Source organism: Meles meles, chromosome 10 (genome assembly GCF_922984935.1).
Source record: "Meles meles chromosome 10, mMelMel3.1 paternal haplotype, whole genome shotgun sequence".
In the NCBI taxonomy this organism is placed as follows: Eukaryota; Metazoa; Chordata; class Mammalia; order Carnivora; family Mustelidae; genus Meles; species Meles meles.
Genome location: NC_060075.1, coordinates 5,364,723 through 5,388,823, shown reverse-complemented (window position 1 = coordinate 5,388,823; position 24,101 = coordinate 5,364,723). Strand labels below are relative to the sequence as shown.

Below are 24,101 nucleotides of genomic sequence, written 5' to 3'. Positions count from 1 at the left end.
TGTTTCGGTTCCGGTCATGATCTCAGAGTCATGAGATCGAGCCCCGTGGCAGGCTCCACGCTCAATGAGGAGTCTGCTTGTCCCTCTCCCTGTGCTCTTCCCCACCAACCGCACACTCTTTTTCTCTCTCATTCTCTCTAAAATAAAAAAAAATTATGTGTATGCAGTATATGTTATATATATTTCTAGATGTTATATCAAAATAAGTATGCATTAATTATATAACATTGGTCATTAACATTACTATGTCACATATAAACCTATTTAAGATGTCACGATATTAATTATTACACATTATAATTGAATAATGTGTTATAGGTTATATTTACCTATAGCTATGTTTTTTTTAAAATATTTTATTCATTTATTTGACAGAGAGAGAGATCACAAGTAGCCCGAGAGGCAGGCGGGGAGGAGGGGGGAGCAGGCTCCCTGCTGAGCAGAGCACCCGACATGGGGCTCGATCCCTGGACCTTGAGGTCATGACCCAAGCCGAAGGCAGAGGCTTAACCTACTGAGCCACCCAGCTGCCCCTATTGCTATGTTTTAATATATATTTATGTAACAACGTAATCAACACATGCATTATATATAACACTAATTATTATACATATTTTAAGTATTTGAGAACGAGTAAGTATGTGTTGTTTTGAGTCACTATGTTTTGGTGTGCTCTGACATCCGACAGCAGAGGTGAACTGAAAGGTGATGGATGTTCGAGGCTCCCCTGCAGACTCCAAGCCTTGTCAGGGGAGGGCCCCAGCTGTCCTCTCTGAGCCGTGCCCAGTGCCTGGCACATAGCAGGCCTTTGAGCAGGGTCTGCTAACTTAGTAGGAAAAGCCTCTACAGCTGTGTGGCCAAAGACCCAGCACAGGATTTCCCATTCCTGGTTCAGTGCTCATACTAAGATTCCGTTAATTAAAGAGTAAATGAGAAAGAACTAAAGACTAAGACCGATGAAATTATACAAGGCAGGTTACTTATTTTTGAGATGAGAAGGATAAAGAATTGCTTTCAATGACCTTCAATAAAGAATGTGGTAGCCACGTCAGGAGAAGAGACCTAGTCAAGCCCAAGGGCAAACCGCCGGAAGGCAGCAGGCCAGACCAGGGGTTCTGTCTTCTGTGTGGCGTTGCCTCCCGCCCTCACACTGCCTGGACCGGACACGGGACATCAGAAGCCAGGGCTGGGGTGTGGCCAAGCACAGACATCAAAAACCCAATTCAAACACAGCCGAGAGTTTTCCAGGCGAGCTGAGCTAGAACAGTTGTGGGCCACGGACAGCCCATGTTCCTTCTCTGCGGTGAGGCTAGGAACACTGCTAGTCAGAGTAAAGCTATCTCACAGGTTTCTTTTTGAGACAGAGAGGTGGCTTACACCAAGGACACGCCTGCCACAGAGAAAGTGCTCCGTCACTAGCAGCTAAATCTAATGACAGCCATGCCCCCCCCGATGGCATCGGGTAATCAGTGATACTGATCCGTCACCGCTATGAAGGAAACTACCACGGAGGGGTGTCTGAATTTGGAGGAGGAACCTCTGGGCTGTTTGGTTACACCACATGCCATAGTGTAGACATGGGTAGACACACATAGTGTAGACACATGCCATAGTGTAGACAAGAATGGGGCCAGGTGATGACGGCCTCAGGCCCGTGTCCCAAAGGCTGTGTGCACGGCCCGTGCTGCAGGGCAGTGTGGAATGAGGTGGAGGGCTTCCCCATCAGCCCAAACGACAGAGAGCTGCCAGTCTTCTGGAAGCTGAGCGGGAGACCGAGCTGGGCCGCCCGCTCCCTCTCCCTCTGTGTCCACTCTAGGGTGGGAGAGAAGGGGCTCTGGACAAGTGGAATCCCGGAGCTGCCGCGCCGGCCTCATTACTCCTGTTTCCTGGGTGCCCGGCCCAGCCCCACCCACGCTGCTAGGCTTTCCGGCAGAGGGGAGCAGTCCCAGAGGGGACGGGATGCAGACCCAGATCTGGGGGAAACGCAGCCAATGAGGGGGGAGAGCAGGGAGCGAGACAGATTTGCAGGCCTTGGACTACCCTCCGCGGGGCCGTGCTGGGGAGTCCCGGCCCCTCAAGGAGCCTGCTCACGTGACCACCACAACACGAGTGGCAGTCCTTGGTCTGCTGCCCCAGCATGCTTCGAAGGCAGAGACCCTGTTGTGTTTGGTCCCCGAGGCCACCACCACACAGCGTCGTAGGCAAGGTGGCTTCAAACAGCAGAGCTGTATTCTCACAGTTCTGGAAGGCAGAAGGCTGAGAGCAGGCTCTGCAGGGCCATGCTCCCCCCAGATCCTCTAAGGGAGGATCCACTCTTGCCTCTTCCGGCTTTCAGGGGCCCCAGGGTTGTGGCTGCCCTGCTCCAGTCCCTGTCTCGGTCCTCATGGGACCTTCCCTCCGTGTCTGCGCCCACATAGTCCTCTGCCTCCAGGGGCGCCCGTCATCCTGATCTCGGGGCCCAGCCTCATGGCCTCGTCTTAACTGGGCTAATTACATACACGTGGACCCTATTTCCAAATAAGGTCACCTTCACAGGCTCCGACTTCAGGGATTCAGACTTCAACGTGTCTTTTTAGGGGACATAATTCAACCCAAAACCCTGTTCATCTTTGTATCCTTGGGCCACAGCCTCACTTGGAAAACAGACGCAACGAGGTGACTGGTTTCCCAGCACCAGCTTTAACCCTGCTTAACTAAAACGTGATTCCCAGCAATTCCCCAGCCCTCCTTTGCTTTCAAAACGGAGGAGCCGGTGTCCCACTTTCTAAAATTCTCCCCTGGCCGGCTTGCGTCCTTCCCCTGCGCGCACCGCCCCCTGCCTCTCCCCCCCCCCACCCCCCCCCGGCCTCTTCCCCCCCCACCCCCCCCGGCCTCTTCCCCCCCCCACCCCCCCCACCCCCCCCGGCCTCTTCCCCCCCCCACCCCCCCCCCACCCCGGCCACTCTGGGGCTGCCCGGGGTCCACCCTGCAGCTGGCCCAGCCCCCTCGGGACTCCCCCTTCCCCAGGAGGAGGGTAACAGAGCTGTAGGGCTCCCAAAAAGCCTGGGCCTCATGGGAAAAAGGCTGGACCCCGGGGGTTTACCAAGAGCAAACTGGTCTTTCTTGTACATTCACCAGCAACATCGCTGCCAGGTCAGAGTATGTTAAAACACAAAGGCCTTGGCAGAAACCCCAAAGTCTGGATGATATCTGATTGGTCTGAGACAAGCCATGAGCTGGCGCGGAAGAGTTTCCTGTCAACAGGAAGGAAAAGAATGGAGATCAAATTGTTTTCCAAGTAGGCGGTGGGAGAGAGAGAGTGAGATTGGGATTAGACGCTCCACCGCCGGCCACACCGGCTGGAGGGCAAGCAGGGAAGATCCAGCGGCTTCCTCGGCTCCCGCGCACACACCGTGCAGTGCGGGCTCGAAGGGTTCCCCGTGGCCGAGCCTCAGGGACACAGCCTGACTCTCGTGGCCCCTCTGTCCATCCCAGAGCAAGAGAGCAGTCAGCGAACCAAGCAGATTAAGGGCTCCGCCTCAGCTCTTGCCTGCTTGGCATCTCAACAGCCTTGGTCATACATTTTAGGAGACTTGATAACATTTAACATTTGGTTGGTGTCATGGCATTTCAAGATGGGTCAGTCCCCCGGCCTGAAAGACGCAGGAGAGAGCGGTGCTTCGTGTGCGACCGTATTCACCGTTCAGGGTCCGGGGGAAGGTGGCTGGAGGAGGATGGGGAGAAGAGCGCCGGATTCTGGCCCAGCTCTGAAGAGTGTCCGTGGCCCGGCTCGGTAGCCTGAGTCACCCCCGTAAAAGTGAAATGGTGCCCAGACACACAACGCCGTTGGCTGTGAGCTGAACAAATCAAGCCAGAAAACCGGAAAAGCGAAAGAAAATAGTCAAGAACATTGAACGTCGTGTGCATCATCAAAAAGGACAGGCACTTGCAGAACGGTTTTAGGGGATACAGAGTGACTCAGAAGTCACGGGATGAAGTCTGAGCGGGCAGGAAAGCACCTGCAAGTACCAAGTGCCCCCGTGCCCCTCCCGTCCAGCAAGTGGTAGGACACTCAAAGTGCAACCGCTGGCTGGAGGTGAGCCACAGAATATAGCTTTGCTGGGGCTCCCCGGAGGAGGGCAGCAACCCCCCCCCAAAAAAACAGGCAAAGCAGAGATACTTATCAGGCAGCGAGAATTCTACCATGGTATGTGGAAAGATGCAATGCTGAACACACGAGCTCTATCGGGTGGCGGCTTCTGGCTTTGCCACCTGACTGCCGGAGATGTCCTTTGGGAGAAATCATGATCCACAGTGTCAGTAGTGGGCATGAGGACAGGAGGTAGTATTCAGAGCCTGCTTTGCCCAAGAGTGTTGAAGCCCTTTCCCGCCGGGTACTAGAGGGGGAACCGGGCAGCATGGGCCAGGCTGGAACGAAGATCACATTCTGCTCCTGCCCTGTCATCCAACCGCGGGATGGGGCATGTGCTTGTTCTCAGTGGGGCCACTGTAAAGTGGGGACAAGAGGACAAGAGAAGGGTACATCCCAGCACTAAGGTGGGCACCCCGAGGCACCGAACAGTGATTCGGCAAATCCCTGAGTTTCGTGCACGCTCCGGTCATTTCACAAGAACTGGTCCGTGGAGATCCGCGCACACTCTGCAGGGGACAGCCTGCAGGGAAGGGGACTTCTCAATCCATTCTCTTCCTGCCTATTCCCTCCAGAGGCTCAGGGCCAGACTGGCGCATTCCTGGCACTCAGCCAACGTGCTCTGCCCACGCTCCGGGAAGCCCGTTCGCCAGTCGGCCATACTCACATCCGGCGAGATGTACCCAGTCCTCACTGATAAACCCTGGCGCCGCGGCACAGTTCCGCGGCCTCCATCACTGGAAGCCCGAAGGTCCCGAGATCATACTCCGGGCTCTACACGAGCCTGCTCAGGGCACCCATGATGCACCAGAGGGCTGAACCAAGAAACGCTACAGTGGGGCCTAACAGGCTGGCCCACACGGGGCTGCCCGGGCTGGGGGCTGAGGCAGGCTCTCGTCTTTATTTGGAAGTCAGCAGTATCCCATGTCTGTTCAAGGGTCAGCAGCCAAGGACATCTCTTCTCAATGACAAACGGTGCACATGGTAGGTGATGTTAGATGGGTAGATAGAAAGGCAGATACACGAGTAGGCAGACGGATGGACAGATGGATGAACGGATGCCTAAACAGACAGCCAGGTGGAAAGAACAGCTCACGGGGCAGAAGGAACAGAGCAGCATTAACACCAGGGAAGTTGGGAACCAAGTGTTTTTAAACCACTGTAGGGGTGAGATGCACCTGAGGAACTTACCAGAAACACGGAACCACGGCCCCACCCTTCAGAGACTCTGACTCAGTAGGTCTGGGCTGACACTTGGAATTTCAGATCTCAAACACACACTGGGTACTTGGACTTAAGCAGGTCCAGGATCCACACTTTGAAAGACCCTGCTTAAAACCCTCGCCCCGCAAAATCTGTTCATGGGGTAGAAACTGACCAAGGTCAAGGCCAAGATCAAAAATGATACCCCACTGTCCTACAGGGCACCCCTTTTTCCTTCCCTGAGGCTCAGTCCAGTGTGTTTTGGTGATGGGACCAAAGGTAGTGAGCGCTCTTGGCATTCGGTGCTCCAGCCCCAAGGGGCAGCTCCCACCCCACCAGCAGCCAGCCCGTGCCCCCCCCTTCTGGAGTCTCTCAGCAGAGTGGACCTGAGATGGAGGGTGCTGGTCCAGGCCCACCTCCGGGGCGGGGGGCAGGGTCCAGGCCTCAAGCAGCACGAGGCTTCCCTCTGGGGACTCCATGGTCAAAGTCATCACGAGCGACAGGACTGTCCAAGCCAAGTGGTGTCTCCACAACCTTCCCTGGCCAGCCAGCTTCTCCTGGCTCTATTTTTAGTTTGTCCACAGTGACTGCGAAGGATTTCTGGGGCACCTCTCCCGAGAGGCCCAGGGAAAAGTGCCTTCTGTCCGTGGTAATATGGGGGCACTGCCACAAGGCCGAGCTCCTTGGCACTGACTCTGTGTCCCCAGAGGCTCCTGCAGGGTCCTTTTCTTGGAAGCCCTCCCCTCCCCCGTGGCCTCCTGCCCCAGCACTGGCTTGTAAACAGTTCCAAAGACCCACAGTATGCTGACCGACGGTCATCCAGTAACATACGCCTGTATTCCCACCACCTCTGTTGTTACTCCTGCTTTACATTCGGGATGAAGGCTACGGGAAGAGAAGCAGGGAGACACCAAGCTGTCGGGGTTCTAGAGAAGGCGCCTCCCGTTCCTTCTACGGCCCAGTGCAAACCCGAAGGAGTCCGTACTCGCCTCCCACCTTCCCTTTCCCCTGACGAGACCCTAGCGTGTTTTCCCAGAAAGGAGATCCCATCTACCTAAGAAAGAGGCTAACACCAAGTCGGGCTCATCCTCCGTCAGGCCTAGTGGCCATTCTCCCTTCAAAGAAATTCAATTCATAGTTAATGTAGTGGGTGATTCCGGGTCCCCAAGACCTGTTACAACCCACAGGCCCAAGGGCCTCCCCTAAAATGGACCCCTCTTTTCTGGTGTCTCAGGGCACGACAGGTGCTCTTGGTAGCAAGGAGGGTAAAGATGGTTAAGACGATCCGAGCCTGAGATGGAGGTCTGCAGGGGTTCCAACTCCGAACACTCTAGGTCATGGTTCTGTTTATGCACCAGACACAGAGGTAGAGACAAAGGCCAGTCGTATCCAAATGGGCCTCGATCCAGCTCAGTGCATGGACAAGCTGTGTGGACACACTGGAGATCTCCGGAGGCCGCTTGATGCCACCAAATCGCCCACTCACAGGACTGCCAGTGTCCCAGGACCCACCGCTCAGAATCCCAAACGTCCTTGGAAAGGACGTTTTCAGGACATCAGGGATCAGCTGGGGCCGGGGCTGAGGAGTCTGCGGTGCTGGGCTCAGCACGGCTCGGGCTGGACTCCCCACCTCTCCCGACCTTCCTTATACCAGCTACCCTGAAGCCGGGAGATTAACTTAATCCGTGTCCTCCTCCCCCGCTACCAGGCATGCCGCTCACCCTTCCTTACGCCTCTCTTCCCTTGTCTGCTCCTATCAGGCCTGCGTTAGCCCCTCAGACCCTCATCTCTGGATATTTGCCAGGGCATCCGAGTTGGCCCCCTGCCCACGAGCCCTCGTTCCACGAAGCCGCTGTGCATGCTGCTCCCAGGCTAACTCTCCTGATGTCGCTTTCATCACATTTAACTGCTTTTTAAAAAAATATTTTATTTATTTATTTGACATAGAGAGAGAAAGACAGTGAGAGAAAGAGAGAGCACAAGCAGGGGGAGGGGACAGGGAGAAGCAGGCTCTCCACTGAGCAGGAAGCCCGATGCGGGGCTCCATCCCAGGACTCTGGGATCATGACCTGAGCCGAAGGCAGACACTTCACGACAGAGCCACCTGGGTGCCCCAAGTTTAGCTGCTTCTTAATTTGGATTCCCCCCCACCAAGAGAGCAAGACAATGACTTAAGATTCAGCAGTCTCTCCTAGGCAGGAGAGCCGGATGAGCCCCTAAGGGTATATTAATGAATGGACACCAGGGTGGGCATCCCTGCCTGGACACCGCTGGGACCCTCCGGGGCTTCCTGTGGAACACATGGCACCAGGCAATGGGGAGGCAGGGGGACCATCCCACCCATGTCCCTCCTTGGCTGTGGGTCGCCCCTTAGGACCTAAACCCAACCCCACACTTCCGCCCAGCCTGCACTGGGGCTGAGCAAACTGGCACCCTCCAGGAGGTCTCTTGAAGACAAGAACACAGAGGTCAGCGGTGGCATGGAGCGGAGCTGTCCCGCAGGGCCCCACGAACGCTGGGTAGCCACGGGGGCAAGGGCAGGGCCATCAGTGTGTTCGCAGCAGCTTCTGGGCGCCTTTAGGACAAAGTCCTCACTCCCTCAGGCTTCCTTCTGGGTAGACCTGCCAGATAAGAGGCAGGACGCCTGGTTCAACTGGGATCTCAGCTAACAGTGGGCGATTTTTAACTGTACATTTTCCCAAAGGGTCCACGGGACATCCATACACAAAAAATTGCCCATCGTTTATCTAAAATCCTACTTTAACGGATCATTCAGTATTTTTATTTGCTACACCTGGCAACCTTGCTTCAGAGCCCTCTTTGATCGGACCTCAGTCTGTTTTTGAGAACCCTGATTCTCAAACCCCTTCTCCGCGCTGTGCCTAAAAGCAGTCATCCAACCCCCAGCTCACGGAGGTGGTCACGCTGGTCCTCCGGCAGGAGTGACCCAGGTTCTCACACGTGTCTCTGTCCTGCCCACCGGCTCTGGGTCTGATGTCTCTGCGAACATGTCAGTCCGCTGTCACCTCTCCCACTGTCCCCTCTGAAAGCAGGTGCCGCCAGCACCGGTCATCTGATGCCCTTGGGACATGTGCTAGCATTTGTCTGCACACCTGATTTTCCCAGCTAGAGCACAGCTCTCACCTAGACCAACACAGATCAATAGGCCGTTACTAGGTGGTCAGTGACAAGACCTCCCAGCCCCACCAGCAAAAAGCAAGTCCTATAAGGAAGGAGACAGAGCCCCCCTTTTGCTCCCCCAGATCTCACCATCAACCAGAGCACTACACGCACGCTCTGGAACATGTGAGTGAACAGCACTTTTAGCAAGGGATGGAACATGCCAGAAGGTTGTTTAAAGCAGCCTAAATCATGTCCAGCAAGCAAGAAGGGGGGTCAGATAGTCCAGCTCCATCACGGCCCCTCTGCTCTCACAGTGTGGGCTCTTAGCCCGTTTCCGGGTTCTGGATTTTGGCCCACACGAACCACCAGCAGCAACCCTCCAGTGGCCCCGAGCACACACCGTGCACAGTCGGCCTCAGTACAATACCACCTGACACTGGCAAGTGTCCCTTTCTTTTCTCCATGTTTCTCTCTCTTTTTTAAAAGATTTTATTTATTTATTTGACAGACAGATCACAAGCAGGCAGAGAGAGGGGGGAAGCAGGCTCCCCGCTGAGCAGAGAGCCCCATGTGGGGCTTGACCCAACGCAGAGGCTTAACCCACTGAGCTCCCCAGCACCCCTCCATGCCTCTCCTTTTAAACCAGTTGCTCTGATGTCAACATGATGGCCATACGCGTTTATAATACTTTACATTTGCAAGCGCTTTCCCATGACTTATTTCATTTCGACATCACTCTCAGGTAGGCAAAGCAAATTATCTCTGCCAGATGGGAGAAAGCAAGTGGTAAAGGGCTCACTGACTGGATGGGTGCTCCAGGGAGACTGGTAATACCATTGTCTAAGTTTTCATTTACAAATACAGCAGAAAGTCTCATGTTAGCCATGTAAACAAGAGTAATCCATTCTAAAATGGGGTGCTTACTCCTGCATATTTGGGTCACCACCCAGCTGGCCCCGTAGCACCAGGTTACCTGCCCCCTGAGCTTCCCGCAGCAGAGGCGGGGCTGGCTCCCTCCACCAGCCACAGACCTTCTCCATCTGAGTGTGGGCAAGGGAACAGAGCTGCCTTCAACAAACGCTGAAGGAAGGGCCCTGGTGGGGTTTGCGGGGAAGTGAGCGGCCAGCAGCCCCACCCCAATCCTGCCCAGCCCCTGGCAGGCCTCGGAGGGTGGCGCTGGACAGAGTGGGACTCAACCCTGCACTCACTCCCTGTGCCCAGGGCCAGTCATCCCCACTGGGAGAGCACAATCACGTTCTTCCTGGAGCCCTCTGCTCTGCGTATGCATGTGTCTGGGCGCGTGCATCTGCGCGTACTTGTGTTTGCACAAACATCCACTTGGTTGGTGTAGGCCAGGGGCGTGACTCAGTTGGGGGTTTCTTTTGGGTGCAGGTAAGGGCCGCGCTGCGCGTCCTACCATCTGACTCCTCCACAGAGAAGCTGGGGAGGGCCAGGGCTACCTGGGTAGGCAAACCCCAGGGTGGGCGCAAGACCCTGCTCGGCGCTCCCTGCCCGGGATGTACAAAGTCGAGCCGCAGACCGATCGATGTCGCCAAAGTCCGGGCGCGGGCTGCCGGCGTAGCCGGGGCTGAAGTTCGCAGCAGTTCCGCATGTGTTAGCGAATACCGAGTCCCCGGTAGCCCGAAATGGGCTCCCCAGGGGTGGAGGGAGGGAGCAGGCAAAAGGAGCGGCTGAGAGCAGCTCCCCGGCCCGGGCCCAGGCACACCCCGAGGGGAATTGGGGGAGGAGAAAGGTCCATTGGCGGGGGGACCGCTACACAGTCACACACACCCACACCCACCCCCCTACACACCCGCCTGCTGTCCCCGCCCACCGCCCCTCCCCTGCGTCCCCGGCAGCCGCGCGCGGCTCCACCTCTCCCCAGTGCAGTCCACACCGTCCTTTTCAACAAAACAACACTACGCACCGCCCCCAGCACCCGCACCCGGCGGGATCCGGGGCAACGCCCAGCCCGCCACCAGCCGCGCCCCGCGCCCCCTCCCGCGTCCCCTCCGCAGTCGGTCGCCGAGTCCCGGCCGCACGCCGCTGGGGAGAGAGATGGAGCCTAGTTCGGCGGCCAGCTCGACCCTGCGCCGCCACCCATCCCCGAGCGCCCGAAGTGACAGGAGGGGCACGCACGGCGCGCGCGGGGCGTCCCGCGTTAACCGCTTCGGCGCCGGGGTCAACCGCGACGCGAGGGTGGGGAGCTGGGGACCGCGCTGCGGGCACTCACCGGGATGTGCACTCGCAGCGAACGCCTCTTCTGGCTGGGGATTTTTTTGCCGCCGCTCCCGCCGGGGCTGGAAACCTCTTTCTTCTTCTTGGTGTCCATGGCCGCGCTTCCCATAACTTTCACCAGAAGTTAATTCCGGGTGACTCGTTCCTGCAGCTCGGTCCTCTCCTTCCCGGTCCGGCCCCTGCCGCCGGCCTCCGGCCGCGAGCTCTTTATTATCCTCCGTCCACCCCGGAGACACCGCGCGGGGACTTCCGCGGGGAGGGAAGGTGGCGCAGGTACCTCGGGCCGCCGCCGCGGGGGACGGATGGCGGTCGGCGTGGGCGCGGAGTTCACGTGTCCTCTTCCTCCTTAGAGCTCAGAGGTGCAAAATTAAAGCCAGAGGCCGTACTGGCTCTAGTGTCTCTCCGGCTTACGCGTGGCAGAGGTCCCCCGCCGGGTGACAAAGTTTTCTTCCTTTGGCGAAGCGAAGCAGCATTTTCCACCCTCTCGGCTCCTCCCACGGATTCCCAGAGGTAATCCGCAAGGCAGGTGCACGGAAGGACAGTAATCTGGGAAACAACGCTCCGTGCCCGCGCCCAAGCGGACCGTCTGGCGAGAGCGAGACAGTTTGTGTGTAAATACGATCCTCGGCCGCAGAATGAACCAGCCCGGAGTCCGGAGCTCGGCCCGTCCCCCCGCAGGGCGAGAGAGGGGAGGCGGGAGGGGGAGGCGCAAACGCGAACGCCCAGGCAATTGGGCTCCCGCTCGGCTGCGCGCCCGAGTCCCGGCGGCGGCTCGGCTCGCGGGGCCCGGCCAGCCCGAGGGCGCGCCCGCTGCGTCCCTCCGCCGCGCCGCGTCCCGGGGACAGGGAGCCGGCAGCGAGGGGCGGCGCGGCCGGGACGCAGGCTCCGCGAGCGCTGGGCGGTGGAAGGCCGCGTGCGCTGAACAGGAAGTGCACGGCGCACGCCGCTCGCCCGCTCGCCACGCCGCCCCGAGCCGCCCCCGGGGCGCCGCACGAGGTCGCCTGCCCCGCGGGCGGGGTCCTCCCTCCCCTGCGGCCGCGGCGACGCGGGACTCGCCGGGAGCCCATTTGTGATGCGTCTCGTCGCTCCCGCGTCGCTGTCTACGCCCGGCCCCCGGCAACACGCCCCCGCGCCCTAGCCCGCCGCCCCCGCAGCGGCGGAAGCCCGGGCTCGCGTGGGGACGCGCGCCGACCCGCGCCTGCTTCCGGGAAAGCCGCGTCTCCGGGCCCTCTCCGCGCGCCGTGCGGACCCCAGCGCGGCCGGAGCGCGGTCGGCGTTGCGGGGGAGTGCGGCTCGCCACAGCCCGCCGCGAACCGCCGCCACACCCGGCTCATCCCGGGTTCCCCCGGGGCTGCGCAGCGGAGCAGCGGTAAGTGCGGGCGCAGCGTCCGCAGCCCCGCGCCGCAGAAGACGCGGAGTTCCCGGGACTGCGGGAAGCAAGGGGTGCGGAGAGGCCTGGAACCCCCGGGCGAGGCTTCCACGTGCCACCGCGTCGCCGCTCTGGCGCGGCCGTAGCCCGGGTCCGGGGGACTTATGGGGTGGCGTCCCCGTTCCGAGTGCCCCAGGATGGTGCGACCTTGGTTCCCGGCTGGAAGTGGGGTGAATGCTCGATCGGGAGACGCCTCCTTTCCCGCTCTAGGTCCTGAGGACGTAGTGACCCCAAAAGTCACTGGGGCGCCCTGAATGCTGACGTCAGCCCCGCCTCTCTAATCAGAGAAAGAAGGTGCCGAGCCGGCTTTAACTGCCGTCCAGGTGTGGAGATTTGAGGAGTCCCCTCCTCGAAGGAGCGGGGATTAGCCGGCCTCGGGGACACCTCTTAGGTGGTGCCTCCCACCCAGCCAGAAGCCAGGGGTTTCAGCCATCTTTCCCGGTTCCTTCCAACCCTCCTTCCAGTCTTCTGCAGTGAAATCCCCTGCAGTCTGGGTGGTTCCTTGGTTCCTAGGGGTGTGTATCTTCCTTCTCTCTTTCTCCTGCTCTCCAATCCAGAACCGAGCCAGACTGGGAAATCCTGGAGCATTTCCTTGCTTGACCGAAGGTAGAGATGCTCTGGAGGGGACTAGTCTGGGTTCAAAAACCAGGTAAACAGTCTGGTTCCACAGCTGTGGAATTTCACACTTTGACCTTTTCTGACTGGCTGGTGGAGGGGAGCATGAGCTTTCATTAGTCCCCTAAATGCTGGAAGCACTGCTTAGTAGCAGAAAAGGAGGTGGGGGAGCTTTACCTTGCCACCAAGGGAGCGCCCCCCCCACCTGCTCAAAATTACTCCCTAGCTGTCCCTTAAATTTCATCTCTTTAGCTCAGCATTTTAATCCCTGTCCCAGTAATAATTTTCCAGGGCATGGAAATCATCCCATTTGATGAGAACTGACTTGGGAAGGGAGGAGGGAGAGGTGGGAAGGAGCAAGTAGACAGGAAGGGAAGTCACCAAGACGGGAGGGAGGGTTCAGAATCCGGAAGCCCTGGGTTAATGCTCAGGCTAAAAGCGTTGTCAGGGGCCTGTCCTGGTTGATGGGCAGTGATTAGAAATTCTAATAGGTTCTTGTATCAGTTGCTTTGTGTAAATACACCCAATCATTCATTAGTAAAATTTATGTGTTCTCTGAGTTTATTTTGCTAGAGTACAGACTTCAGTGCCTGGGGATCCTAGATTAAAATGTTTTACTGTAGGGGCACCTGGGTGGCTCAGTCGGTTAAGCTTAAGTGTCTGCCTTTGGCTCAGGTCACGATCCCATGGGATGGAACCCACATGGGGCTCCCTGCTCAGCGGGCTTCCTGATTTTCATTCTCCCTCTGCCTCTCCGCCTGCTTGTCCTCTCTCACTCTTTCTCTCTCTATCAAATAAATAAGTAAAATCTTAAAAAAATAAAGTTTTACCGTACTGCCTACGTTTTAAGAGCCTTTTGTTGTTGTTACATATGTTAATAGTTCTGAGATCTGGGTGTTTTTTTATAGGCCTCGCCAAAGAAGAAGCTTACAGACTTTTTTTTTTAACCTTCTGAAAAGATACTAATAAATTGGTCCTATATCTTCTAACCAGGGGAGTCTTAGAATTGAGTTTTTGTGGTGGTTTTGCTTTGGGGTGCCTTCTGAACCCCATCTTCGCTTCCGTCTTGCTGCTCACAGCTCAGCCAGCGGTGTGCCAAGCAACTGTGTCCATATGATGAGCCTTGCCCCTGGTTGTTTCTGAAGGCGCTGACCTATTCCCTTCTCAGAAATAATGCAACACGAGCTATGCTGAACACAGTATCAAAATGTAAAAATTGAAAACCTTAACTGAGTTTGCCTTTTGCTCAGGACAACAGCGTTACTGATCCTGTGTTTAAGAAAAATTCTGACTTTGGGGGGCATACATAAAAGTCTCTACAGATTATGTATATAACAAGCTTATGTACATAATTGTATATGTAAGGGTTATATGTGATCTATGTAAGCTTTGTACATGAAAGAGGAAGATGATGTATAAGTGTATCTTTGGCTATGTATGCAGCAAAGTTAGAGCACAGGGTCTGGGTAAAGTTTCGGGTCACCCAATATCTGTGTGGTCCTCTCCATTTTCCAGTGCTCTGGCGGTTAGGCTAAGAATGTGTAACTAATTCTGGCCAATGACGTGAGTAGATTTAATGTGCATTATTTCTACATTAGGCAGAGTCTGTATGCCTCCCTCACTTTCCCTCCACTGCCGTCATGGGAGACCACGTGTTCCAAATGGTGTCCAGTAAGAAAGGGGAAAGCAACTTACTTCCACTTGATCGAAGTGGGTAGAGTCATTGACACTGATAATTATTTGTTACCACAGCATCGCCTTGCCTATTAAAAATAATTACATTGAGATAGGACTTATCACGATAGAGTTTTTTGGCGCCCCCTTAGAATTTTACCCTGGGTGTCCGCCTCACCCTGGTGTGGCCCCGTCCTTTTGACCGATGGAAGGATGAGAAGTGGAGGCTGGCCAGGACCGTGGAGGGCGGTGGGAAGCACCTTGAAGGCTCCAAGAGTGTGACTTGAGTCCTCCCCCAGGGCTGCCATTGATCTGCTCTGTGACTGTGAGCAACACACTTCTTTCTCGCTGCTGCAAGACAATCTTCTGACGATTTCTAAGGCCTCTTTAACAGGGAGCTTGTATTTTGTCTTCATTGTATATATCGTACATCTTTGTTAATTTTATTGCTCTGGTAATCCCTTTTTTATTTAGCTTTTCAGAAGTACCCCCTGCACAATGAATTGAAAATTGAAAACAAAAAGCAAACAAAAGGCCCCTGGTCCTTCACCACAGATGGCTCAGAACAGTGCCTCTCAGGGAAAGGGGCTTGTGGAAGATGTTTCCACTGGGGCCTCGCTTGTACAAGCTCTTAATAATGAGAGGTACCGATCGATACACAGCACCTACTAAAAGCCAACGCTAGGGCGGTCTGTAGGCTTGTACCTCTACGGGAGGCGTGCTCTTCACCCCATTCCAAACCATACATGTGTTTGTGTAATTGTTGTTCCAAATTTTTTTCTATTAAAATCCCCTCGAACTCTCAGAGACTTTTACAGAGGAGGGGAACGGAGACCCTCTGTCAGAATGTGTTTGCTGTCCATTTAACTTCTAGCTATTGATTTTAATTCCCAGGGCTTTCTGGAAAGAAACTAAACAGCATGGCCCCCTTTGATTTTAAAATCTTTGTGCGCGGCTAGCAATACTATCTAGGAAATTCTTTCAGGGTGACCTTGGAGAGACACCAACATCTTAGCTGAGTAGGTCTGTATAATTGGGAAACTGGTCACTCAGTTCTGTGCAGAAAGCCCCTCTTGGAAAAATGAATCAGGGTCTGGACTGAGGGCTCCCTGCGAATGCTTTGCTAATGCGTTGGATACCAGAGAAGTGGGTCTGGTCATCTCATCATGAAAACCAGGGCTAAGGGTCACGTTCAAATTTTTATTTTCCTTTAAACACGGGCACCGATTATGTAAGCCTGGGAAAGCTTTTGCTCCCCGGTGCAAAGGAGGCCACTGATATCAGTTCAAGGTTAGAGCCGTAGGTGCACCCGGGACCACTGGGGAGGGCTGCTTTGGGGCAGCCTATCTCTTGACAACCTTTTTCTGGGTCCCTTTTGATTTTGTGGGGGACCCACACGAGCTGCCTCCTTTCTCTGTGTTACAGATGACACTTCATCCAAAATGCCAGTGAACTACGGGTCGTCCTGCTCCTGCAATCCCCCAAGTACTTTGAATTAAGATAGAGGTAAGCTCTGTGGCAATGTTCTTCTCCCAAAGGACAGACTTGCCGTTCACATACTTCTCTAGAGAGTAGCCTGTGCCTTGACCGGCTCTGTGCCGAAACACCCACTCAGCAGTTCTAAAGAATGACAGATTCAGCAGGCAGGATACGGGTGACCCACAGCACTCTGCAGCCGAGAAGCGTCTGTTTGCTAAATAAAAGAATAGGTAATCCTAGCAATTATGTCCCCTTCCTTGACTAAGGGTCGTGGTCACGTAAACAGCATTAGCTGGGAACAAAGTCTTGGGTTCTGCCGATGGCTGCTTTCGTAACTGCTTTACAGAGTTCCATGTCACTTTTGTTCTGGTGACCGACGTTTCCTCTCACCCAGGGAGTGGGTTTGGACTCCCTGGGTTGCGGAATTCGACTAAAGGTTCTGTGTATGTTGGTTAGTCCGGAGCGTTGAATGCATGATATGCATACAGATCAACCCAGGGAAATGGCAAATACCACTATTATCGGAATATGGCTCAGGACCGATTTCTGACCTCCCACTCAACCTATCTGGGGCGTGATAAAATAATGCAAATTACTGATAGCCATTTCCCAAGCAAAGAAAATTTCTTTGGCAATTATACTAGCCCCAAAGTTCACATACTACAGTGCAAACGTGAACACGAACTCACATGAGAGGGTGCTTACCGACACTCTCTGAACCATTTGCTCATGTAACTTGCAGCTGGGATCCAGAACTGGCCTCTAGAATGCCAGATAGGGTTTTTTAACAAGGCTGCAGAAAAAGCACATTTACAGTGCCGTAGGGCTGGCTGTGTTTGGAGAGCGGAGCTCCGGCGTGTGTCCTGGATTTTCAGGTGTGTTACAGACACGACTCTTGACATCCATCCATCGCGGAAGACGCACTTCCCATCCTGATTCAGAGAGAGCGGTATCCCTTCCAGAGGGCCCGGCCACACCTGGAGCTGAAAGCCCGTGCACAGACTTGCCAGCGTCTCTCCCTGTCCTTGAACCTTGGCACTTCACATCGCAATCAATAAATGCCTGTTTTGTACAGAGACAGAGCCTACGAGAGGCTCAGTTCAAGGGCTCTGGTTGTGCACGGAGGCTGTCAAGGACACGGTGATTTCTGACAGTCCTCCTTATGCCATGTGGGTCAAAGAGGTATTTTATTAGAGGTTCCTAAATATAACCGCGTAGAGTTGCACGAGGTCTTGGGAGAGAATGGGGAGAGAGAAACTCCATGCCATGGGCTTGCAGAAGCTCATTTTAAATCATTGCAACACAAGCTCCCAGTGCACCGTTGTGCAAAAGGACTTACCTTGGCTTTTGGGGTTTTCTCCCTATCCCTACTCACTGTAGCAATTTACCCTCTAGGTGAAAAAGTGAAGCATAATGACAGAGCTCATTGTTCTTCGAGCAGCCTGGAGGAACATTTTCCTGTCCTTGTAGCTTATTCACACGCTATGCAAGGGGTTCTGAGAATCTTGTGGAAGTGGATGCAGGGTTTCTCGGGGCAAGCAGAAGGGCCTTGTGGGGAGCACAGGCTCCAGCATGGGGCTCGCTGCTAATACAGAGCACTCGTGAGAGTCCATGCTCATGCCGGTCAGCACCGAGGCCAGCAAACCGTCCAGTTTTGTGGCTGGGCTGCGAGCGCAGCGGCTTTGGCCGGGGCTGCAACCAGAGTCTGCATCTTGGTAGCATCATTGGGTCCAAGGCTTTCCTTTGTCTTTGCAGCCTTCAGAAACTGACAAAATTTGTTCACCAAGAGCAGAGACAGCTAGAGAACTGGGTCATTGTAACCACTCCCTCCTGAGAGACTGGTTTTTCAACCTGTCAAGATTTGTTCTCTTGCAGGGGGTGGGGTGGTCATTTCCTCTGCCCTTAAATCCGGTCTCCCTCCCTCCCTACTCTGTGTTGTGCCTCCCCCCGCCCCCGGAACGGCCATCCCAGGACCTTTAGCCAACAGATCCTACTTCGCGTCTGGCTGGGTTTGGCCAGAGGGGGGATTAGTGGAGGAGACTGTGGAGTGTGTGGGAGCAGGAGGACGCCTGGGGGTTATCTTGGCTTGTTTTGCCTTGGGGAGCATTTTTTTTCCTCTGTAGCTCCAGCCACACTAGCCAGACCCTCCTTCGATGGCTGCCAGGCTGCCCTGACTGTGGTCCCAGAGCCCAGGGGACATCTGAGTGGAAACCCAGGGTGGGGGGCATGAAGGAGGGAACCAGGTGGGCAGCTGTGGGGGAGCATTCTAGGACAGGTGAGGAGGGCAGTGTGGCTGGGGGTGGCCGGAGGACATGTGGGGATGGTGTTGGGAACAACAGCATGGCATGATCCGGCTTCCGTTCTGACGGATTGGCCTGGCGGCTCTGTGAAGTAGGGAGTAAACGTGAGATGCTATCCCCGTCATCCAAGCAAGAGACGCCGTGGCTCAGATCTCGAAGGGAGAGGCAGGGGGGTGAGAAGTAGTTGCTTCCGGATGTATTCGGAGGACAGAATTCCCAGAATTCCTGGTAGACTGGGCAGGGGGTCTGCGAGAAGGAAACAGGTGACACATGGCTCTAAGGTTTTGGCCCGAGCAGCTGGAGTGATCCTCTTTCCTAGGAGGGGAGTCTGGGGGAGGCCGGGGAGGTGGGGAGTCTGCTTCCGGCTGGAGTGAGTCTGAGGTGCCTGTAGGGACCTAAGTGAAGGTACCCGAGCAATAGGGAGACGTCTGGCTGGAGACATCGGCCCCCTGGCATTTCAGGCCAGAAGTGGGAGGAGATTCGGGTGCGAGTGTAGACAGCAAAGAGGTCAGGACTGTACCCCATGACCCTCCACCAGGTAGAAGCTGGGGAGATGAGCAGCCTAGAATTCTGAAGAGAACCAGGAGAGAGTGGATCCAGTGGCCAGGAGACAGAAGCGCGTCCAGGAAGGCACACCGTGAGTGACATCAGTTGGCGGTGACCATGGGGGTTGGCCCCGCCCCCCTTGATGAGCCACGGACTGGTGGGAGCAGCGGCCTCTTGGAGAGGGCTTGTGGGGGCAGGACCACGGAGGGGGCGCTTGCTTGGTAGCTAGTTCCAGGAGCTTTGCCAGGAGCAGAGGCAGGCAGTGGGGAGTGGACTGTGGGTCAGCAGAGGCTGGTTTTTTTGTTTTTTATTTTTTATTTTTTATTTATTTCTTATTTTTTTATAAACATATAATGTATTTTTATCCCCAGGGGTACAGGTCTGTGAATCGCCAGGTTTACACACTTCACAGCACTCACCATAGCACATACCCTCCCCAATGTCCCTAACCCCCCTCCCCCCAGCAACCCTCAGTTTGTTTTGTGAGATTAAGAGTCACTTATGGTTTGTCTCCCTCCCAATCCCATCTTGTTTCATTTGTTCTTCTCCTATCCCCCTAACCCCCCACGTTGCATCTCCACTTCCTCATATCAGGGAGATCATACGATAGTTGTCTTTCTCTGACTGACTTATTTCACTAAGCATGATACCCTCTAGTTCCATCCACGTCGTCGCAAATGGCAAGATTTCATTTCTTTTGATGGCTGCATAGTATTCCATTGTGTATATATACCACATCTTCTTTATCCATTCATCTGTGGATGGACATCTAGGTTCTTTCCATAGTTTGACTATTGTAGACATTGCTGCTATAAACATTCGGGTGCACGTGCCCCTTCGGATCACTACGTTTGTATCTTTAGGGTAAATACCCAGTAGTGCAATTGCTGGGTCATAGTGTAGCAGAGGCTGGTTTTTAAGGAGCAGAATGTTCCAGCATGTTCGAGTGCTAATGATATGACACTGTCACGGCCCAGGAAGGGAATCTGTGATGCAGAAAAGGAAAAGTGTAGGAACGAAATACAGAAGTTGGCAAGAGGGGTAAGGTATGCCAGCCCGGGGTGGGGTAGGGGACAATCCATCGGGTGACAGGAGGCTCGTCACGTGGCTGGTGGGAGGGGCACCCTGAGACATGGGCAGGGAGCTGGGGGGTTCTAGTTTCTCCAGGAATAGGGAGCAGTGGCCCCCGTGATGGAGAAGGAGAGAGACAGATGGGAAAGCAGAGTGGGGGGGAGACACACGTGGGGACCTTTCCACGCACGAGGGGATGACACGGTGTGTGTCTGCTAACCCAGCACCGTGTCTTGGAGGGTGTGCCTAGCAGCTTGCTGAGAGCTGCCCTGTTCCCGGGAATAGCCGCGTCATATTTCGTTGTAGAAACTCCACCTGACTTACTCAGTTGTGATTTTGTTATTTATCACATTTGTTTATTCAAGCGGTTCCCTCCTGTGGGGCCCCGCTCTTGCTCCTGGCACTGGAACGCGGGGACACGCCGGCGGTGTTGCGAAGGACCCGGGCTCCAATGCTCACACGCCGTGCACCCTGAGGGACAGGCCGTCTGTCCTGCTCCGACGGATGGTCTGCCCTCCCAAGCCTGTCCCATGAGGCCCAGCAGCCAAGCTGCTTTTCTAACTTGCTATTTGCTCATCCCTTCGGTGAAAAGTTATCTCGTACCTGGACTGTTTAGTGTTCTTGCTCTGAATGAAGAACAGCTTTCGTGCATCTGTATTTCCTGTTCCGTCACCTTTCTGGGAGTTGTCTGTCTGAGCCTTCGGCCCTTTCTCCTATTGTGTCTAGCTCTTTCTCTCACCTGCTTATAGGGCCTCTTGTACCTTCACAGAATTAGCCCCGTCAGTGCCCTGGACCGTAAGCATTTCTTCCAGGCCTGTTTGTCTCTGGACTTGGTTTATCCTGCCTTATTTTGTACGCGAGGTTTCCCCCTCTTTATGTCGTTTGGGTTATTGATTTGTTTCTATGGTAGTGGGATGGGTACAGGCTCTGGACTCACACTTGCCTCCGTCACTCCGCAGGGGTGAATTTGCAGACACGTTGCACAACCACTTGGTAACACAGGACGAGCGTGCCCGGGAGTGTGTGAGCCCCTGTGTGCCGGAGATGTGTCTTTCTCTTCCTCAGCGTCAGTCCCCAAAGCAGAGCACATAAACATGGCATGTTTGCTGTTTGCTTTCCAGAATTCTTCTGGGAAATCACAGTGCCCCTAATTTCCTGGGCCTATGCCCTGTGGCCCCCTGAAGTCCACCAGGCCTGCACGCTGAGGTGATACTCACCCCTAGAGGAGAGCTCACGTCCTAGAAGGCTGTTCTGGTTTCCATCAGTCCCGGGGCAGCCGAGAATCTGGCACCTTGGAGACGGAAGTAGCCTTTCTTGCGGAGTGGCCTGCGGGCGCTGGCTCGTTCCTGACGCTCTGGTGGAGCGGTTTGGGGCAGGCCATGTGCACCTGCTGGTTTGAAGTTTGAGACCTGCTGGTCGGACCTTTCCTCCGCGCCTTCTCCTAGAAAGTATTTTGGGAACTAGAGACACAACAGCTGCGTGCTTTGCTCTGTCTTTCCAGCCAAGAGAGTTGCAGTCACGGAGCGTGCCTGTCACCCAGCAGAGCGTGTGTGGCTGTGGAGGGTGCCCTTGAGAATAGCCCGTCCCCCAGGGTCAGCAGGCCGGAGAACACAGCTGCTTCCCACGGAGCCGGCCACTGAGCCATCCTCCCTGCTGTGTGGGCTGAAAGCCTGTCTGAGTCCCAACAGGGTCATGTAGGGATGGGGTGCCAACATGCGTCCCCTCCCATGTCATGGGTCTGAGGTCTGCACTGAACCTTACCTGATGAGAGATTAGGTTGTATGAGATGCGAATGTGAGTTTAGGGTCTTTGACTTTATAAGTCTTTCTAGAGACTCTTGCATTACAAACATTTTACAAGCGGGAATGAGTCGGAGGCCTGGAAATGGGTTACCACGTAAGGCCCAAGCAGAAAGAGGGATTTTTAAGAGGAATCCCATGGGATTTTAGCAAGTATGGTGGGCTTTGCCCTGGGACTCCTCAGGGAGAAGGACAAAAGAGTAATTTGGGAGTGGTGTTCCAGGGAGGGCACGAGGCCCGGCAGAGAAATCTGTTTCTACCTACAACTGTTCCAACCAGAGCCGTGTCTGAAACCCCGACAGACAGGACTCGATTCTATTTAGGGCTCGGGCTCCGTGTGCCTAGCCAACATGGGGATGTGATAGTTTGAAACATAAAGAAGACATATGTTAAGATCTTCCCAGAGAAATTCCTGTGGGCTCTTAAAACCAACCACAGATCTCTTTCTCCTGAGCTCTTGGTTCGGTCCTCATGGACCCTGGAACAGACCCTTGTGTCTTTCTCACGGGTGGCCAGAGCACAGAGCATCAGCGCTGAAAGCTGGAACCCACCCACGCATGTGGTGTCCCTTCATTGCTTTATCCTCTTTGGGGCAACTTGCCTGCTTTGCTGGCAGGGGCTGCCCCTCATGGCAGGGTTCTGGTCCTTGCCCACTGGCTCAGCCAATCACAACCACCCTCAGGGGGAGCCAATCAGAGCCTTTCCCTGGGATTCTAACTGGAGCTGACCAAGCCCCCTCCCTCCCACCTCTAAGGCTGCAAGTCTTACCCCTGGAGCTGCCCCCTTCAAGGGACAGTAGCCTGAGAGTATAGCTCTTGCAAAGAGTAGGGAAGGGGGAACCTGGAAGCCCTCGCCCCTGTCACCCCAACACCATTTCCTCCTCTCCCCCTCCCCATGGGCCAACAACGTTCCCATCTTTTCGTAAGATAGAGTTGGATTTCTGTCCCTTGCCAGACAAGAGTCTTAACTAATGAACGTCTCACTTTTAATTAACTTAATTTTGTTATTCTTTCTAGAACAGGGTGTGGAGGAAAAGAAGGGAAATGGGAAGGGAGGAGAGAAGCAAGAAGAAAGGGAAGGCTGTGTGTGTGGAGGCTGTAGCCGACAGGAGTGCCCGTTATCCGGCTGTTAGAGCCTGACCCCTCTGCCCTTTGCCCGCCTTGGCCACGGTCTTTGCTGTGGTCAGGTAGCCTGGCCTTCGTGGCCAGCAGCCTTCTGGAGGACCCGCAGGACTGGGCTGTTTATGCCCAAGCCCGTTCTGGATATCGGTGGGAACGGAAGGCTCCGAGGCCGTGAGACGCACGCCCTCCATGTGGGCAGCTTCCTGTCTCCACACGTGTCTGTGGGATCCTATGGCCGTTTCCAGAGGCTCCCCAGACACATTGGACATTCTTGTGGCTCTGGGGGCTCAGTTTCCCTGATGGGATCGGAGCACGTAAATCTCCCATAGGAAAAGATCTTTTCCCTCTGTGCTTGAAGAAAGCCTGCTTAAGTTTACTAATGACTGGGATTATCAAGGTCCATTGGTCATTTTTCAAGTTAGCTGAGCATGGAAAAAAAAAACCAAAAACCAACAATGACAGTGATCACAGAAGCCAAGACCCAGAGTCGTCAAGCTCACACTGGCCGTTTGCATCGACAGGCAGAACTCAGCCCTTTTTACTTCTGCTTAAACCCCGTGGTTCTGTAAGCAGATACCTCCGGGCTGGGAGGACGGGCTGCGCCGGGCGGAAAGGGTTTTTGGGTTGATGTAAATGTTCACATTTCTGGTTCAGAGAATTACCAGGACCCGATGAAAAACAGCGCACCTTCCTTTTGTTTTCCTCTTACCATATCCTCATTTTTTTTAATCCTTGTATCTCTTTGTGTTTTTACATCCACATTCACCAAGTGGCTAATCTTAGGGCTGCATGCGATCGCCAAACGCCTTCCCTCCCTGTTCTGCCACTGTTCTGCTTTTGCCAAGAGCAAGGGAACGGTACGCAAACAAGAGCCTCACAGTAGAGCCTCTTCCATGGGAAGAGCTGCCTTTGCTCTAATGATTTTCCGACTGCTCAGAATATTTCGGTACTCCTTTTGAACCTTTTTTTAAATTTAGGGGCCAGCTTGTGAGGTGCAAAAAGGCAAAAATAGCCAGGTCAATAGACTTCCAACAGGATACTCGTGCAAGCATCTAGCCAAATCGTCAGCGTAGACGAGACACAGAAAGAATCCAGTCGTGAAAATCCCACGGCACGTGTCTATCCACGTCCCACCAGCCAATGAACGCTGCTCCCCGTGACCCTTGTTAATGAAAACTCGCATCTGTTTCAGGCTGAATTGCTAGGATCCCAGGGGTTACTCAGTTCATCTCTGTCTCCCTCATTGCATGAAGAAACAGTGACCTCAGAGGCCCCCATTTGCGGGCATATCTGTCGGTTGGGATCCTCCGGGAGGTGGAGGCCGAGACAGAATTAGGCGCGTACGGGATCGAAGGCGGGGCACAGCATGGGGCT

General features: G+C 54.8%; 1 protein-coding gene across 2 annotated transcripts in view; it reads right to left on the bottom strand.

Annotated features, from left to right (window-relative positions):
- Positions 1–11,334, bottom strand: part of PRKAG2 (protein kinase AMP-activated non-catalytic subunit gamma 2) — a 248,359-nt gene extending 237,025 nt beyond the window's left edge. For both annotated transcript variants that reach the window (XM_046020199.1, XM_046020200.1), the window contains exon 1: positions 10,689–11,334. In XM_046020199.1, coding sequence (XP_045876155.1) covers positions 10,689–10,802 — 114 coding nt within the window. In that variant the 5' untranslated portion in view covers positions 10,803–11,334. The remainder of the gene's footprint in view (positions 1–10,688) is intronic.
- Between the last annotated feature and the right edge of the window lie 12,767 nt (positions 11,335–24,101).